At 41.0% G+C, this 19,215-nt stretch overlaps 1 protein-coding gene across 2 annotated transcripts; it reads left to right on the forward strand.

Annotated features, from left to right (window-relative positions):
• Positions 1 to 9,149: 9,149 nt before the first annotated feature.
• tbx1 (T-box transcription factor 1) lies at positions 9,150 to 18,792 on the forward strand. Of its 2 annotated transcripts, none has more exons than XM_034148634.1 (8): positions 9,150 to 9,694; positions 10,824 to 11,163; positions 13,463 to 13,564; positions 13,955 to 14,126; positions 15,214 to 15,369; positions 16,604 to 16,671; positions 17,273 to 17,373; positions 18,141 to 18,523. In XM_034148634.1, exons 1-8 carry the CDS (start codon positions 9,511 to 9,513, stop codon positions 18,521 to 18,523), a joined length of 1,506 nt encoding a protein of 501 aa, XP_034004525.1. In that variant the 5' UTR covers positions 9,150 to 9,510. The 2 variants fall into 2 exon arrangements, with proteins under 2 accessions (XP_034004525.1, XP_034004524.1); XM_034148633.1 differs by having other exon boundaries at positions 9,511 to 9,694; positions 10,773 to 11,163; positions 18,141 to 18,792.
• Positions 18,793 to 19,215: the final 423 nt, after the last annotated feature.

The raw sequence follows: 19,215 nt of genomic DNA on the forward strand, positions 1-19,215 counted from the left end.
TTAGCCAGCCGGGAAAATCTCCCCTTTGCCCTATACTGAGTTTCCGATCCCCGACATGGAGCTCCGTGCTGGGGCTGTGGCTTCAGCGCGGAGCTCCGTGCTGGGACCCGGAGCTGGTTTCCATGGCACAGTGCCGGCCCAGCCACATGGTCCCTCATCTTTCACTGTCACCGAGCGGGAGAGGAAGAGATCAAAACAAACATGTGGTGGCAGGGAGAGCTCCACATGATGAATCGCTGTAATCAGTATCGGCTCGCTGTGATTGGTGGAGGCTGCTTTTGACAGATTCTCCAAGTGACTGAGTGACAACGAGATCTGTGACCTGGAGCATACTCTACGACCTCAGATATGGCTGATCCGCGCAGACCCTCCAACGGTCATTATACTCTGAATGTAAACATTTTCTGAGTAATTCCAACATGGCGACCGGGTGTTTGGTGAGCGCCATGTCCATTATCAACTGGGCCGGAGCCATGCCAACAGGAATGATGGGGGGGTAAATTCCAGTCCTTGGTATCAGCTCCATTCTGCACATTGTTTACCTCCTGTGCGACTTCCTGCTTCTTCATCTTGGAAGAGGAGCACAGGAAGGCCCGATATATTCCCCCTCAACCAAAAACTCCCGTTCGCCAAAACAAAAAGCCACATTGTAGTTCATTTTCCTGTCTCCTCCGCCGCACATTTTCCAGCCGGGGGTGTGGCATCAGCATTCCTCCAGGTCAGCTCTCTGCACGCCTCTGATCCCCCTAATTTCACTGTTTAGGGTCGGTGTGAGGGTTTCTCTAATGGACATGTTATCCACTTCCTGCTGATGCTGGGAGGCGCTCCTGATCCCGCTGTCACAGACTGAATCACCACGTTAAAAACCCGCTAAACACCTTCGGCGTTTCAAATTGGAGACGAACAAGAAGACTCATCACCTCACCGACCCCTGACATGCGAGGGGAGTTTTTTCAGTTTGGCCAAAGCTAAATGGGAAAGCGAAAAATGAGCAGGAGGAAACTGGATCAGCCTCTGAAAGGTGCATTCACTGACAGGAAATATCCACTCAGTTTTGGGAGTTTTTGGAAGAAGAGAAGCAGACTCTGGCTTGCTCATTAACCTCCAGTTATTCATTATCAAGAACGGGAAAGTAGTTAATGGGATATGCACACATGCACTTAAACACACTCGCACTCATGGACCTGTCTGTAAGGGCCTATGACTACTGGCTTTGGTTCAAGTTCAGGAAAGTACAAAAGTATTGGCATCAAAATATACTTAAAAGTAAAAGTACTCCTTATGGGAAATGGCAGAATCATGAATAATAAATAACTGTATTATGATTATTGATGCTGCAATGTGTTGACTACAGCTGGTAAAATGTAACTACTACATATTTTAACCTATAATTAAATGTGACTGTTTGTTTAATAATGGATTTACATTTTGTATTAGCTAAATAAATCGGAATCTGTAAAGTAACTAAAGCTGTCAGTAGAATAAAAAGTACAATGCAGTATGGAGTTACTCAAGTTAAGTACAAGTACCTACAAATTGTACTTATGTACTTTGTTACGTTCCAACACTGACAAGAAGTTAATATGGCTAAAGGCTCACACAGAAGTCACATTTATTTCCTAATCACCCCTCGACCCCTGACATTGGAGAGGTTTTTCAGTTAAATGGGAATGCAAAAAATGATCAGAAGGAAAAGTGGAGGAAACTGGATCAGCCTCACTGACCGGAAATATTCACTCCGTTTTGGGAGTTTTTGGAAGAAGAGAAGCAGACTCTGTATGGCTTGCTCATTAACCTCCAGTTATTAATTCCAGCTACAGAGGGAAAGAAGTTAATGGGATATGCACACATGCACTTAAACACACTCATACTCATACTCATGCACAGTGGGCCTGTCTGTAAGGGCCTTTGACTCCAGGGCTTCGGTTCAAGTTCAGGGAAGCAGAGGCTGGTGAAGAGTGAACGAGCCCGGGTGGCTGAGGAGGGACGGATGGAGCGAGGGACGGAGGCATGGAAGAGGGGGAGTTGGGGAAAAGGTGGGATGGGGGGGGGGGGGTCTAAGTTTCGAGCCCTCTCTGCCAAAAACAACAAGCAGGCCTTCTCATATTCAAATAAATACCAAGCCAGTGGGGAGCATGGAGGGGCGGCAGATAAGGAGGAGGCATGGGGCGAGAGGTGGAGGATCTACACTGAAGCCTCTTCAGCTCCGTGGAGAGGAGCAGAGCAGGCACTGAAAGATTTACAATGAGCCTAGACTCTGCCCTTGTATTTAATACCGGGCTTAAGATGCATTAGAGGGGACAAAGGCTGCGGATCCTGCTCGGGGAGAAGAAAGGCCTTAATTAATTTGGGGAGATCACGGAGGCCCCGGGCCCACATCATCGGTTCTTTGTGGCAGGAATGCCAGCTATTTACCGGCGCTCCAATGGGGCTGAGGGAGAGGAGAGGTGATGACGACTGGCCCGCCGCGCGGCAGATAGGGAAAGGATACTTTTCAAAAGCTAAAAGCTTCCCAGTTTTAAAACAAAGACGGGAGGGAAAGAGAAGAAGTGATTTTGAAAAGGGATCCCCCCCCTCCTCCACCCTTCCCATGTCCTACAGAGACATTCCTAACTGGTTTGCTTTCTTTCCATGAGAAATTCAACTTGATTTATACTGATATTGACTCAAAAAGGATGTGCAGTACCACAAATGCATCAAAACTATTTTTCCTGATGATTTAAAAACACACTTCAAGGCATTCTGCTAATATTAGTATTACTTTGTGCATGCCTTTTTATATAATAATGTTCTTCGTCATACTTTGCTGTAACAACGTACATTTCCCCTTTGTGGGACGAATAAAGGAAATTCAGATTTTCCTGTGTTACCACGAGATTGTCTCCTACAGTAATCTCCCTGTTGGATGATAGCTCAAAGATAACAGCGGTGTTGCTTCAGGTGTGGGGGGTCGGGGGGGCAGAGAGTGGAGGCGGCACAGAGGCTGTTGAAGGGCACAGTGGGCAGCTGTCAGGACTATATTGGTTAACTGGGAGAAGACATGTGGAGAGAGGACCTTCCGTCCCAAAATAAACAAATAGCGATGGCACACATCTTCGCAGACAACTGCCGAGAGGGAGGGAGAAAGTGAAAATGTGCTTTTCTCTCTTTGTTTCTTTTGATTTCTGCATGGCGGCTTGGACAAATAGACCGGGCAGGGCAGTCGTCAAACCTCAGAATCCATAAAGACGGGTTGAAGGCATAAAACGTATACACACATGTGGGATATAATGTATAAACGTTATATAAAGGGTGCAACGTTGACTGAAATGTGTTCTGTCCATTTTTTTAACATGACATTCATTATGTTTTAGTGATATTCTTTTAAAAAACATGGTGTTTTCTCTGGGATTTTTTAAAGATTAATAGTAAAAGGTGAAGTCCACCCTCTGTTTCCCCGTGTTTTAACAATGTGTGTGTGGGAATATATGTGGGAATTTGCCTGAAACAGACACGAGGGATTCAGGATTTTCACCTTTGGTCAGCCATTGTGTTCATTTCCATTGTCTTTTTTATGCACATGTCCTTTTTATGATGACCCCCAAAATACAAAGAGAGCAGGGCAGAACAGGAAAACCACATTTATATGCCAACAAGGAAATGTGTTTGGGATCATTTGTTCTGGGTTTTTTTCTTCTTTTACAAAAATAGAAGAATTCCCAGTTTGAACGAGAAGTTTAAACTAACACAGGAGCAGAATTAATCTCCTAATTTTACATTTTTAAAAAACAAACTAGACCGACCTTTAAGTCATTTTTTTTTTGTCATTTTATGATTTTTGTATTCCTATTACATTCCTTTAGCGTGTGTGGCTGCAGTGGTTCAAAGTAACTAAGTACATTTACCCAAATACTGTAGTTAAGAATGATTTTTGACAAACTTGTACTTTACTTGAGTATTTCCATTTCAAGCTCCTTCTACTCCACATTGTATCACATATAAAAAACAGGATATTCCTATATGATGATAATGTAGTACTAAGTAGTTCATAAAGTCTATACAAGTGGCTCCATATTGACTACAACTACAAGATTTAAATATCAGTACACGTGATAAAAATATTATTTCATAATAAATTACTTTGAAAGAGCCATTCAACATTATGTGTACATTTTCTTTCGATACTCCAAGCTGATAATGCTTTCAATAATACTCAATACAAAACTCATAATATTAAAATGGGCGATTGGAAACATTTAACTTTTGGAACTTTGAGTACATTTTGATGTTAATACCTTTGTACTTATACTTGTAGTATTTTTACTTTTACTTAATGAATGGGTGTGAGTACTTGTTCCCCCTGTGAGTGGCTGTGATGTTTGAAGGTGTATTATGACTGAACCAATTGAAATTGACTATAGGATTACTGTAGTATGTCGCCTTTACGCATGACTGGCGGGCTATTGAAGGACGATCTGCAAACACCACTAACACAATGTGAACACAAACTCACATCAGTATTTACGATCTGCCCCGCTGCGAAAATAAACCCAGTATGCACTGAAATAACACATTTTCAATATCAGCCTCCATACTTACACACAATATCTTATACACCATTTGAGCGATTTTTTTATTTCTATTTATTCATTATGGCGACGAACCAACGGAGAAAGAAAGTATTCAAAATATCCAAGAAGTAACCACTCAACGACAGAAGTGAGATTACAAATAGCGGAAAATAAATAGTGATAGACATCGGACAAATATTCAACACTGTGGTGAAATGTTTGGACGTTTTTACTGAAAATCTCCAATTAGACTTCGCCCTGATGTGGAGATTTCATGTCGGGAAAAGACGTGGAAACATTTTAATATACAGGACGAGTGAATGAAGGCATTCAGAAATATGATATAACCAAACAGACTCTGCTGGTGCGTAAAAGCTTCAAAGATATTAAAATAAAAGATAAAGCGTTTAGTATTTAACAGCAACACCTAAAGTATATATAGCAATGCTAGAATAATAGCTATTTTTATATTTGTATTCAGCATTTGATTAGATTAGATATGCTGTATTGATCCACATTTTTGGAATTCGTCACAGCAGCATGTTAGATAGCACAATAATTAAAAGTTAAATAAAATAGAAAATTAACAAAGATGATAAACAGTAATTACATACACCAAAATATGTTTGTTTATTGCCTTGATACATAAATAAATATAGAAAGTAGCCATGTAGCTAATGGCCTATAAAATGTATTTTCTTTATTATTATCTGTAAAATAAGTCAATTTCTAATTTCTGTGTATTAACGTAAAGTCAGCGCTAATGATAACTTAAGTAAGAAAAGTGTTTTTATATCTACATTTTCTTCTGAATAAAGAATCGATTATTGTTATAGCTATGTCTTTTTAACCGTTTGTAGGGCCTTCATAGTTGAGGCACTTTTCTGAATACTTCCTCGTGCATACCTGCATCTCCCCGTGCATTTCCTGCAGCCTCGCGAGGACACCCCGGGCTGTCAACTGCTCACTTCCTCTCCCTTATTCTGGGATTTACACTAATATTTACACAGGATAGGGTTTAATACGTGGAGTGCGCCGCCTCGGTCCCCACTGCTAATGTCACGCAACATGAATGTGAACATCATTGTTTTTATGATGAGTGGCTCACCTGGTGATTTATTATGTGTTAAAAGATGGGAGCGCGTAATTAATAATGTTATCACCCTGATTGTGGCTCGTTAATTTAAATACTGGGGAAATAAATATGAATACAACACAAGCGTAAAAAACGTCAAAGCATGGGTTTTTTTTAGGAGAGAGAGAGAGCAGAAAGGAGAGGAAGAAGATATGACCCATCACATCTCTGTTTATTAATAACACAGAAATGGCGGCCGAGATCTGAGCCATTTAATGAGGCATGGGCGGGATCTCTTTTTTTTTGTTTTGTGTTATTGATTTGTCATGTTACCACAACAGGACCACACAGGCCTGTACTGTACATCAGGAGGAACAGCAGATAACCAGCAGCATGTGGGGATAAGTGTCACTGAAAGATTCTCAAAATGTGTTAAAAGAATGTTACGCACAGGTAAACGCAATGAGACCGATTTTAATAAAACTTTTTCGAACAAATGTGTTTTTGTGCGTAAAGGTTCGCGTCAAATGGCACCGAAGGCCCGCAGGTTTTCCTTCTGGTGGCCCCAGTCCCCCTTGGGCACTTCATATCTGTGCCGTTTGGAGAGAAGCGCTCTGGTAATATAGCATACGACGCGCTATAAGAGAGGATACTATTTTCCTGAGTAAAATAAAAGTGAAAAAAACATTTTAACTCCTAAAAATTTTTTTTTTTAATATCAAATTGAAATGGTACTTTTAGTTCTGCCAATTATATGTGGGTATGGTGGATGATGCCTGCAGGAAAACTACGTGAGCTGAAGTGAGGGCTTTGAATTTGGGACTAAAAGGTGGGCACATTTATTTTTACGGATGCACTAACTACACTAAACAGTGCCATGTCACTGTTCAGTGGAGTTAGTGCATCGGCCGAGTGTACAAAGTGTAACAATCTTTAGAGATCATTCTTTTCGACATTAATACCAAAATGTACAATTCAATCCACTCTAAAGAGGACTTTGACCGACCCAAAGTTTACGAAAACACGTTTTCTCTAATCAATAAATCCAAGAGTTCTCCTCTATCAGTTCCACATGGAGCCTACTCGTTTGAAAAGATGGTAAAAGTTATTAATAGGCTATGCTATGTGAATAATAATTTTACAAAAACAAACAAATAACCTGATTTTATATTGACAAAAGACTGACTTGGTCTTCGCTGTTGTGTGTCCGTCAGTCAGTGTTCAGGCTGTTTCCTCCTATCAGCTCACACTTTGCTCACTTTGTCGACTTGTTGTCAGCCCGAGAGGAAAGGTCTGCAGCGCGGGGTCCTACAGCAAACATATTCCAAGGAAGTTTGGTTAAAAACGTGAATAATAAAACTATATTTTAAAGGACAAAAACGATTGTCGTGTCACAGATGCGTGAATGTAACGAAATCTAAAAGTCGTCTAGAGTAACAAATGTGCTAAAGGAGCCTGTTGTAGTTGATAGTATATAAAAGCCTTATTTCACACTGTATGGAAACTGTTCCTTTAAAATAAAAGGAGCTAAAGGTACAGAGATTTCAGTTTTTGGTATCATTCGCCGTTAACTTCTGTGCAATGAAAGTAACTGCAAACCCTGATAAAGACTTGTTGAGTCGTTGGCCATTCATGTATCAATAAAGTGTTTTTAATTAACATTCCGAGGGCCATGGATTTCCAATAAAAGTAAGAGGACAGTCCTTTTATTTATTTATTTTATTCCTACGCAACTGTATTCTTAAGAAGCCAATATTGTGTTTTTTCACTGAAAAAAAATCGCATTATTTTCATTTTTTGTAAGCTTTCCACATTAATTCTGCTCTGAAACTTCCTCTACTTTCACAGCACTTTATTTGAATTTGTTGACATGTGTTGTTGTTTTGGAGTGGGGTGTGGGTTGATGAGGCTTAATGTTAAACAAGTGTATTTTCTCCGTGTAAAATGTCCTCTCAAACTCAGGAGTTCAGTGTTGAACTGTGCTTCGGCCGCTCTGAGGCCCGCGAGCGGATTCCAACACAGTCTCTTCCCATTCTGATCTGCTCCTGTATTTTGTCTGTTATCACCTGAGTATTTACAAAGGGGGCTTCCGACTCGGCGGTGAGTCGGTATCGATGGCATCATATCTGATTAAAAAAAGAGGAAGAAAAAGTCTGCATTTGGTGATGGTTTACACTGGTGTTGACTTTACCATTTATTTCATTTAATATTTGGGCAACATCTAAATAAACTGAGTGCTAAATCCCTCGTACTCCTAACTCTAAACTTGTAAATGTCTCTGAATATTTTGCAACCTTTTCCACAATTCTTCTTGATAAACTGCACATCTCTTACATTTTGAATCTGATAAACTGTGCATAATTTATTTTACTATGTCCGTTCCTTTATGCATATTCTTATATTTCTGGTTCACAAGTGTTTTAAAAGGTAACAAAATAGTTTCATAAAAGTGATTAAAAATGTGTTTATATGCACCATTATAATCAAATTCCTCACCTATCTATATATCCATTTGCCATTACCAACACATTGCAGTAGTTTATTTATGCTCAGAGACTCCCGCGGAGAAACATCCAAAACAAATAAGAGTTAATCCTCTAACTGCTTTATCCCATTAGACCCCCGCTGCTGCCTTCACGCTTAATTCAGAGACTCCCGGTGTAAATGAGACCTTCCGCTCTGTATCAGAGGCTCCAAAACAACACGTCTTCACTGCTGCACATTAAACTGGACCTGATAATCTGAGAAGCTACAGGGCGATACAGGAGGAGAGGTCAAGTCCAGCTGCGGCCTCAAGTGCCTCGTGTGTTTGTCTGTGTGTGTTTACTGACTGCAGCGAAGGCATTTTGTCCAGTAGAGTTTATATATTTAGGTATGTGGCATAGGAGGAAAGGGGCTGCGTAAAAGTCATAAAAACGTAGACAAAAAAGCATAAAAGTATAGATTCGTTTTCTTTTATGTACTGAAGGTGGCATTGGGTTTCGTCAAAGCTGCCTCCAAATAAAGTATTATTATGTATTATAACTGGTGTGAATACAAAAAGGGAACTCCTTATGTGATAATAGTTTAACATGCATGTCCATACCTTAAACAAAACAATCTGCCTCTTCTCGCTAGATTCCATTTCTTGAATAAAAAAAAGCTATTTTATTATTTATGTGGCTATTTGGCTGAGTTAACACCCAACCCTGTAAAGAATGGGAATCAACTTTATTCCTTTTAGTTTTTCCAAACTTATTAAAAGGAAAACTACATTTCCAGAGTGAGCCCATGCGTAAAAGACCCAGTGCAGCCCCTGGTGCTTCAGGCAGATTTGGGGGCAGGAGCAACTCTTTGTGGTGCCTGTGAAGCTGAAATATGCATATATAGGCCTATAAGTTACTGGAAAAGTTGCGCACTTTACAGCCGGACATTGCATGAATGACGTTGGGAGTTGAATTCAAATGACTGACACTCTTATTGAAATAAAACATGCAGTGCAGAGCGCAGACACTTTTTTCCTGCTGGAGCAGGGGAGGCGTGGATCTCGCTCACTTTTGACATTCTCCTTGCAGCAGTCGCTTCTCTTCGAGGCAGGACTCAGAGGACACCTCCCCGCACCGACCGCAGGAGAAGCGAGGGAAGGTTTGCCTCTATTCTCTTGAACTATGTTTTGACGGTGGGACGACTTTAAAAAGTTTACGGACTGAATCAGATAACCGGGGAACTTGTGGGAATACTCTAAAGAACAGTCGAGCCCAGACTCTCGCACTCAAGGAATGTGAAAACCCCATTTTGGCGCATGTTCCTCTCCATTGTGCGCAGCCTTCTCCTGCTTTCTACGCGGTTGGAAAGCGGAGGAGGAGAAGGAGGAGGGACGGCTTCTCTGGACTCGATCTCTCGCCTATGGACGACGGCGGTCCCCTCTCTCCAAAGGCAAATGCTTTCAGTATTGCCTCTCTGATTTCGGCTGCAGAGCAAGCAGGAAACGCGGCGTTTGAGAAACAGAGCACCGGCCTGGACAAGCCAGACCTGCATAACCACAGCTCCTATAAAATGCACTACAGCACTGTCACCCGGGAAATGGAAGGTAAATCACTCTGCTGATGCCCGTAAAGCTGCTGTAGCATGTGTACGCCTCTGAACTGACAAAACACCCGAGAATCTGCTCGGTTAATCGAGATTTTCAAAGCGCAAAACCACATTTGAAATGCATGAATGAAGTTAGGGAACAATTATTCTGGCACAGTCGTTGAAATATAATGCAATGCAGTCCTAGTAGTGACAATCGGGGAGAAGTCTAAACACAGAGCAACAACAGGGGTGGAAAAAAAGTTTCCAAAACCCAAAAGTGTTGAACAAAAAAATCGACTTTATTCGTAGCGAGGATCATAAAAAACGAGATCAAGAGGCGGAGGGTTTACATGGGCACCCTGTGCGTAATGGTAAAAACAGACCATAATGAGCATATCCAGCTCGGAGAGGGTGAACATCCAGTCCATAGATCTATTTGTCCAATAACGAGAAAGCAACAGTCACCTGCCTATTTGTTTGTTCATGCAAATCAGTGTGTTTACCTTGTAAACCGTTTACTCTCCTCTCTGCTGGGCACATCCTCTATTGTTTGCTAACGGGGGGTGTTGTGGGCGATACCTTATCCAAAAGTTAAATGAGTGCCGGAAAGCCCATTAAAAAGGGGCGCACTTCACTGTCAATCAGTCTCGTCCCAAGGCGAGGAAAAGGCACATTACCTGCAGTTCCTTATCTAAATAGAAATAAGAACCGGTTTTATCGCAAAGGGGAGGCCCTCTGCGTCAGATAAGAGAGGTGACTGGGTTGCAGTGTAACACACTGACGCAGAGCACAACAGAAGCGGAATCGATCCGCAGCAAACACTCACTCACACGAAGCTCGTTTCTGCGAGCAGCTTTCACCGCAGGGTTTTGGAGACATTTCGTCACTATTCGGACTCTTTTAGATCAGGCACACTGTAGCATGCTGGATGCAACCTCAGGGATTATTGAGCAGCCGAGACGGAAACCTTTAAACCGAAAGGGGTGCATTTGTGTGTGACATCTGCACCTGGAGATCACTGTTTTTACTTTCTGTATAACCGAGAAAAAGTGCACGGCATATTTAGTAAATCCAGTCTTTTGGGATGATTTCAGCCATATCCAGTCCGTGGCTGACGCAGCTGTCCCATTTTTGCGATGTTGCAGCCTTCACGACGAGCAGCCTGAGCAGCCTCAACACGCCGGGGGGCTACCACCTCTCTCCGTCCCCCGGGGACCCCTACAGCCAGCATGAGGCCCACTTCGAGCCCTGCCCGGCCGCCCAGCACAACTACAACTACCCGGGCTCCAACCCGGGCCAGAACCCGCAGAGCGACGGGGGGACTCCCAACTGCTCCTCGTCCTCCAACAACTCCACTCCCAACGGAAAAACCCTCGTGAAGAAGAACCCCAAAGTGGCCACCATTAACGTGCAGCTGGAGATGAAAGCTTTATGGGACGAGTTTAATATGCTGGGCACGGAGATGATCGTTACCAAGGCCGGCAGGTGAGCACCAAGAGTTATTATTCCCTTAATGCATGTGTGGGCACACGAGAAATAATGCAGAGCAGATTAAAGGCTTTAATCTAACAAAAATACCAATATTAGCCGAGTTGATATCCTGCGTAAAGGAGCAACCATATTCAAAACGTTTGGTTTTTAAATATAAAATGTTAATATTTTGAGAATTTTTGCTAATCACACAAACCAGATATTCAGGGTATATTTATCGATGTATTTCGTGTTTTTTAAATTTTAAATTAGATATCATAGCACATATAGCGATAAAGTTGCTTTTTTTTTAAATATAAAGGTTTAGTAGTTTCGTTTTTTGGAGTTCATAATGGATAACCCATTTTTTTGTCTCTTAACACAACAATATGTCTTACATTTTCGTTTTTCTCATTTCATTTAAAAAATTGAAAATATATTTTTGTATTGATATATGGCTTCTGAAACATGAAAAACAACCTATATTACTTTCTTATTTCAAAGGGCTCATGTCTGAGGAAAAGTTGTATTACATTTTAGCAGTAATAAAGACCTATTTTTCTTGCACCAAAAATGCCAATTAAATCTCGGATGAATTAAATTAACGTGTCGAACATCGGAGGGTTTGTCTTTATAAAATATTTGTAATTTAAAGCTGTGGTTCAGGCCTGCTGCTGGATATGTGTTTAATTCGAGGTCAGAAGCATGGAGGCTTGGGTGTGTTGTCTTGTGTTTTGTGTGTCAGCTGTAAACACCACGTCGTTTTTTAGATCCAGCAGGGATGTTGTGGCCCTCGGCTGGTTTCCTTCACAGTCTCAGGTTTACGCACCGCTGTTAAACGGAACAGTATGGCCTTTAATCTGAGAGTCTTTGCATGTGTGAACGGAGATCAGCCTCTATCTAAACTGATCAGAGAGCTGCACTAGTGTTTTTACTCGGGCCTCGACACGTGTTTTTTTTTTTATTTCCTCGTTATAGGAGTGTCTGAATGCTTCCCTCTCACGCTCAAGAAGTGGATGTAAAACTTGAATTAACACACACAAATCTAGTTTTGATTTTGTTATTAATTGTCCATTATAATATGTTTTTTCTTATGATTTCCAAATGGTGATGATATGATTTGTTTGCCTCATAAAGATGTTTTGCCTTTGAGTTTTCCAAATGTTAAAACAATCTTTTTTTAATTTGAAAATGTATAAGTTATGCTATCCCTTGTTTGCATCTGAAGGGCAATAATATTACCATCTTTCACCTTTGACCTCGTTTGGAGAGCCAATAAAATGCTACACTAATGTTGAGCACTATTTTTTTGTTAACGAGTAAACAGTGAACATGGCGCGTAAAAGCGTCTCCAAATGCCTTCCTGACTTTATCCTGTATTATCGTAATATAAAGAGGCATGAGATAATTGATCTAATCCTGAAAGTGAGGGTTGAGTTTCTGACAGGAGAAAGCAGATCTGCAGCAGAGCACTTTAGAGGCTCCTTCAGCCTCACCTAGCCACAACACGACGTTAATTGAGCGTTGATTTTAGGATCCCTTTCACTGACTCCGCGGATTACTCAACTTTCAACCCGTGTTCTTAGGGGATATGGATCTGCCCTGCGTAGTTACCTAGATAAGATGGAGGAGAAAAACAAATGTTTGTGGTCATGGCCGCTAAACGAGCCCCTGCATCTGAAAGACCAAGAGCGATGCAATCCACTTTGTTGGAGACAAAGCAGACACGTGATTGCAAATACATTTAAATAGGAGAGATATAGAGAGCACTGCCTCCAAATGATTCCATGTTTTTTCATACAGACACAATTCTGGATATTTGTTGGAACATTAATGACACTTCGTCTATACCCATTACGCGCATGTGTGTATTTCCACTACATGTGTGTAGCCCTTCATGTGTCTGGAATTCGTCAAATCAGCAGAAGATAAGTTAACGAGTCTTTCCACGAGTTGCGAAAGCGGAGCAAAAAAAGGCAACAAACCCAAAGCTCCATTCAGATGAAGGAGAGTTGTATCTGGTTACGCACGGACGGGATCACGTCATGTCCAAAAGCACGGAGCTCATGTCTTCCTGTTGCTCGGGCCAAATGAAGCTCAGCAGGCCGGGAGCTGCACGGCCCTCTGGCTTTGTACAAAAATCATTTGGCAAAATAATTAGTTTACTCCTGTGACGAATTCCATTCATTTCTAACAGTTGAAAAGCACCGTTCACACACTGAGGATCTAGTGTTCTGAATACTAAATGTGAGCACGTGAAGGCAGCCAAAGCAACAAAAAGCCTAACAGTCGATGTGTGTTTTTCCTTTTCCAGGAGAATGTTTCCAACTTTCCAAGTGAAAATATTCGGGATGGATCCCATGTCAGACTACATGCTGCTGATGGACTTCCTGCCCGTAGACGACAAACGTTACAGGTAACTATTTGCACAACTGCGCACACATCGGACACTGCAAGAGCGTTAAAATTGGACTAGTCCGAAATATTTTTGGCAAGGTGCACAACGCATACTTTGCACTACAGTGGTAAATTACACCAAGCAAACTAAATTTGAAATAAATAATAAATCGGAAATAAATATAGCCTAAACATTTCTAAAATGAACCGATTCATACTAGAATTATGTTGGTGACTATTGGAGACATATTCGCTATCATATTTGTTATGTTATGAGGCATAGGCCTATTATAATTTCTGAATAGCTTCCGTTTGTGTATCTCATGTCAGCACATGCATTGACATTTAAGGCAACACTTTTATTGATGATGTGGGAACATTTCTAATTTGAGATGTTTCCATCTCTCAGGTATGCTTTCCACAGTTCCTCGTGGCTGGTCGCCGGTAAAGCGGACCCCGCCACGCCGGGCAGGGTGCACTACCACCCGGACTCTCCGGCCAAAGGCGCGCAGTGGATGAAGCAGATTGTCTCTTTTGATAAACTCAAGCTCACCAACAACCTGCTGGATGACAACGGCCATGTGAGTACACCACTGGAAATGAATCCATGCAAAAAAGATGAGCATAACTTCTACAAACACACAGTGTGGGCCGAAGTTCATTTCGACAAATTAGAGTTATCATGCAGACGGCCTATAAAGTCACTATATGCGAATAATTATTTAATACACAACGACTTAATGTACTGTATTTGTAGAGTTTTCATATTTGAGAGCCTTGTACGATAAACCAACATCTTAAAAGGTCAAACAAAAACTAGACCAACTGGTGATGCATAAACTGTAAACTCATTGAATTAACGTTACTGTGAAGGAGAGGTTTGGCCCCCTCAAATTGATTAATACGGGTGATTATACAATAATACAACTTGTTATTTGGACTAATAGTCCGATGTGGCCAAAAAGCTTTTCTCACTCCACAAAATGGCACAGCAAATCAGGCTTTGCTCCAAAAATGACGGAAAGAAAGTAGAATATTTCATCATTGATGGGAATTGTTTCACCCTCGCGCTGGATCTTCCTCTCTGAGTGATTCTGAGTGATTGTTGTATTAGTTTTACCGGCGGTAAAGGCTATTTTAGATTATATGGAAAATGGTCGGAAAAGCCCATCGCTGCTGCATGGAATGTGGATATATCGAGACGATGATGTGCTGATAACATTAGTGACTCATGGTCTTTATATATTCAGATAAATGTCTGCAAATGTAACGAGCGTCAGGTTATTTCTGTATGTAATGGTAGGCTATTTACCAAACTGCTTATTTTTGTATCCACAAATACGTATAATGAATATGTTTGACAACGTCACATGCGATTATTTTAAAGGCCACCATTCTAACTCGTTTTGTTTTCAAGATAGTTTATTATAAATACATTTGTTTTATGTTATCCAACCAAGATATATTTATTCATTTGATCAGTTTTTCCATTTTTTTATAATCGAAAATAGTCTTACTGAGTTTCAGGAGATCGTTCCTTCAGTGCTGATTCAAGATTCAAAGGCTCTATTGTCATATGCACAGCGTATTTATGAACATCTTACGTCTCCAACAATGCAACCTAAATATATATAAGACATAAAACAATAATATGATGTATTTTTCCAGATCATCCTGAACTCCATGCACCGATACCAGCCCCGGTTCCACGTGGTTTATGTGGACCCCCGCAAGGACAGCGAGAAATATGCCGAGGAGAATTACAAGACCTTTGTTTTTGAGGAGACCCGCTTCACAGCAGTCACAGCCTACCAGAACCACCGGGTAAGAGACCTTATTACCCTGTGTGAAAGAAATGTGGGGTGGGGTGCAGAAACTGACCCTATTCTAAAGGGGCTTTACCTTAAATGTAACATTAATGGATGAAGCATGGTGGGTAAAGTGGTAGTATGAGAAACTACTACCATAAAAAAGAACACTTTAAAATCAAATATTAATTAACAACTGGATATATTTTTTTAAATGTTGTTGTTATCGATTTTGTTTAAATGCATAAACGAATTATCCTAAGAAAATCTAAATGTCTTCTTATGCGCGCTTTTTTGTTTTGCGTAAATGTTGCCTTTACTCTGCGCTAGCTGTTCTGCATCGCTCCTTTTTTCCATCAGACTTGAGGTCTGTTTAGATTAACACATGAGTGCATCAGCAGTTATTCAAAGCGAGTCTGACGAGTGAAACATTGGAATAAAATGTGTCTGCTATCAGAAAAGTAATCTGATTGGTTGCGTAATGGGATACACTGCAAAAACTCCTGATCCTGCTAAGACTAACCATCCTATATCTAGTCAAACAATTCTAACTGAACTTGTTTTGAGAATAATGAGAAAGAGCTGCTTGTGTGAGATGATGAAGTTTGTTTATAGAAATCTTATTTCAATAATTACTATTATATCTCACACTTGATTCAAGTCTGTATCAACTCAAATCTAATGATGTCTTAAAATGGACGTTTTTTAGAGTGTATTTCCATGGTCGCACTGTGAACAGGAGATACAATAACTTTGTCCTTTTTTATATTAAATATGACACAATAATTCATAATGTGACTCATGAAGTGAGAACATGAAACATATTAACATTTGATTTGAATCTTGAAAAATGATAATTGTGTAGCATATCACTACTTTATTTAGGACTGCAGTGCATGAATGGAAATCTACAAATGAGATACTGTGCAGATCCAAAGGTTACAAAATAGTTCAGAAATAAATGCTAAATAAGCTTTATATTAACTGGCAGTTATATGAATTCACCTGTGTTTTAAATAACATGAATGGACATGATGCTGAACAGCAGACCTGTAAGATTTCTCAAATATTATTAAAATCAAAGCGTTGTGTTCAAGATATGGACAGAAGAGCTTTCCAATCCAAAATGGCCAGCCCCATCATGCTACTCTACCGCAGCTGTGATTTCTAATAGGAATCAAATGCAATGCCTTATCAGAATGACTTTGTGTACGAGTGCACTGAGGTTTATTTGATGTTCTGGATTTCAGATCACGCAGCTGAAGATAGCCAGCAATCCCTTCGCAAAGGGCTTCAGGGACTGTGACCCAGAGGACTGGTGAGTGTGCTCTCAACATAAAGCCCGCTGGCATGTTTCCACATGGTGTAGAAATGTTCAACACAGCACAGAGCGCATTTGTAAAATAGTTTGGCTGTTTGTCTAATCTCACACAGTTGCCAGATGGGTGGAGTTTGCCATAATAACAACTGCAATGTGTGCCATGACGTTTACAAATCAGGGCATATTGTTTGGAAGTCAACAGACCATGCTCTCCCGTCAATGGCTAATTACCACACACACTCGTAATTGTAACAATAGAATAAACCACACCCAACTGCAAAACACAATGCACAAACGTATCCAAACGCTGCTCATCCACCCCTGCAAATGTATTTTTTCTTCGGAGCATTAGGTAAACAGATCACGCTAAGGTTTATGGGAATTTTGTATTAGTTTGCAGAACAGGCCAATCTGAGTTATGTAATAGGTGGCTTCGTTAATTGTACATTTGGTTGCCTGTCAATGTGTTAAAGTGAATTACACGCAACAGTGTAAACTCTTAAAATGTGCATTCATCATTTTAATATATAATAAAGACATGGTGCCTTTTGACATTCATTAACTGAGTGTAACTGAATCCTCTTTCTCCCTGCTCCAGGCCCAGGAATCACAGACCAGGCTGTCTGCCAATAATGAGTGCCTTTGCCAGAACAAGAAACCCAATGTCGTCCCCGCCTCCGCAGAACGGCTCCGAGAAAGGTATGCAGCTCGCTCTTTGTTTCATTTCACATCTCATGCCTGCTATCAAATATAAACCATATTCATATTAAGTTATTCAGCCTTTAGAGGAAATGTTTTTCTTTCATTTTTGGCATCTTTCACCTCATTTTCTTTTCATTTTGTATCATTAAGTTCAGCACAATGCTGCATTCACAGTCCAAGTCAACCACACAGGGTATTGTGCTATCATATACCAGATGATAGATTTATTTTAGAGTAAAACCTGCAATGAATATTACTTTTTCTTGACATAAAATGTATTTGTTTATTAGTTTAATAATAATAATTAGTTTCACCCTGGCTTCAAACAACCTGTAATCCATCTGAAGGGATTCTATAGCTCTGATTTATAAAAAAACAAAACTATTTTGATTTCTTTTGAGTGTATTTGCATGCATTTTTTGGACAATAACAGATGTTAGTATTAATAATATATGATAATTTGTTTAGATATATAATATCTATCTAAATACTATTTGACCTTGAGAATAATATAACAAATACTATTCATTTTAGGGGTTTTCAATTGTGATTATCAGTACCCCCTGCAATCTGTTACTGGCTTAAATTCAAAACCAGGGATGATTCAGAAACCCTTATATGTCATGGAGTGCAGAACTAAACACACACACACACACACACACACACACACACACACACACACACACAGTTTATGAAAACACACAGCCTGCTGGTATTCACAACACATTGGCTAGCTCTGACTGTTTTCTCCTGTCTTTCTTTAGAGGACAGCAGGAGGGAGTACGAGCGGGACCCCAGCGGCACGCCCATACACGGAGACCCGGCCCACCAGCTGATGTCCCGGGTCCTCAGCCCCGCCCTGCCCGTCCCGGGGGGCCTCCACGGCGTCTCACTCTCCAGCGGCAGACCCAGCCCCCCCCACGACCTTCGCCAAGACCCCCACGGTCTCCCGCCCGACACCCTGCACCACCACCCCTACAAGTACCCCACCACCTACGAACACTACCTGGGAGCCAAGACCCGGCCCTCGCCCTACCCTTTACCCGGCATCAGAGGACACACGTACCACCACCACATGAACCCAGCCACGGCTAACATGTACTCAGCCACCAGCGGCCCCTCTAACTATGACTACGGGCCCCGGTAAGGAGCGATGCATTGTGGGAAATGGAAACAGGAAAGGCAACACAGTCCTGTCTATTGATGGCAACCTGTGGGGTGCGTCCACCGCCTGAAACTCTGCTGGATAAACCCCGTATTTATTTAAAGGAAATGCATCTCTGCGCTAAGCACCTGCTCTGAGTCCTTTCAGAGGCCTGCTTTGACCTTTGAACCCGAATGGGAAAAGCTCCACGGCGAGCGGTGCGGACATTGAGCCAGAAAACAGAGGAGGCAGGAGGGACCTCTCCTTAACACGGACAATACCTTTGATCACAGACTGGAATTGAATTATTTTTTTGTGTTGGATGCACTTTTTGATTTGTTTTTATTGCTTTCAAAAAAGCCATATGTTATATAGTACATCAACCTTCTAGGTAGACGAGATGTTTGCATGTTGAGCTCATCAGAGAGGGTGTCGAAAAACACCCAAATGTTTTTGTTTGAGGTATAAAAAATAAAAGAAATACAAGATTTGATTTTGAACATCTTGAGCCGCTCTGAGAAGCTTGTACCATGGCACTGACTTGCAGCAATTCAAAGTAAATAAATGAAGCAGAATGACTGTTCTGTATCTGTAAAATAAACATTAAATTCTTGTAATTCATAAAAATCTTTGAGCAGATCTTCCATTCAAAGCTTTGCCTGCTGTTGCACTGCTGAAGGGGGAAATAAGCTTAC

The sequence above is a fragment of the Trematomus bernacchii genome, unplaced genomic scaffold (genome assembly GCF_902827165.1).
Source record: "Trematomus bernacchii unplaced genomic scaffold, fTreBer1.1, whole genome shotgun sequence".
In the NCBI taxonomy this organism is placed as follows: domain Eukaryota; kingdom Metazoa; phylum Chordata; class Actinopteri; order Perciformes; family Nototheniidae; genus Trematomus; species Trematomus bernacchii.

Bases quoted from the DNA above. Each gene is read 5' to 3' on its own strand.
- tbx1 (XM_034148633.1), top strand. From the start codon at position 9,511: ATGGACGACGGCGGTCCCCTCTCTCCAAAGGCAAATGCTTTCAGTATT. The intron at 9,695-10,772 runs GTAAATCACTCT...GGATGATTTCAG, and splicing joins TGTCACCCGGGAAATGGAAG to CCATATCCAGTCCGTGGCTG. The intron at 14,127-15,213 runs GTGAGTACACCA...GTATTTTTCCAG, and splicing joins TGCTGGATGACAACGGCCAT to ATCATCCTGAACTCCATGCA.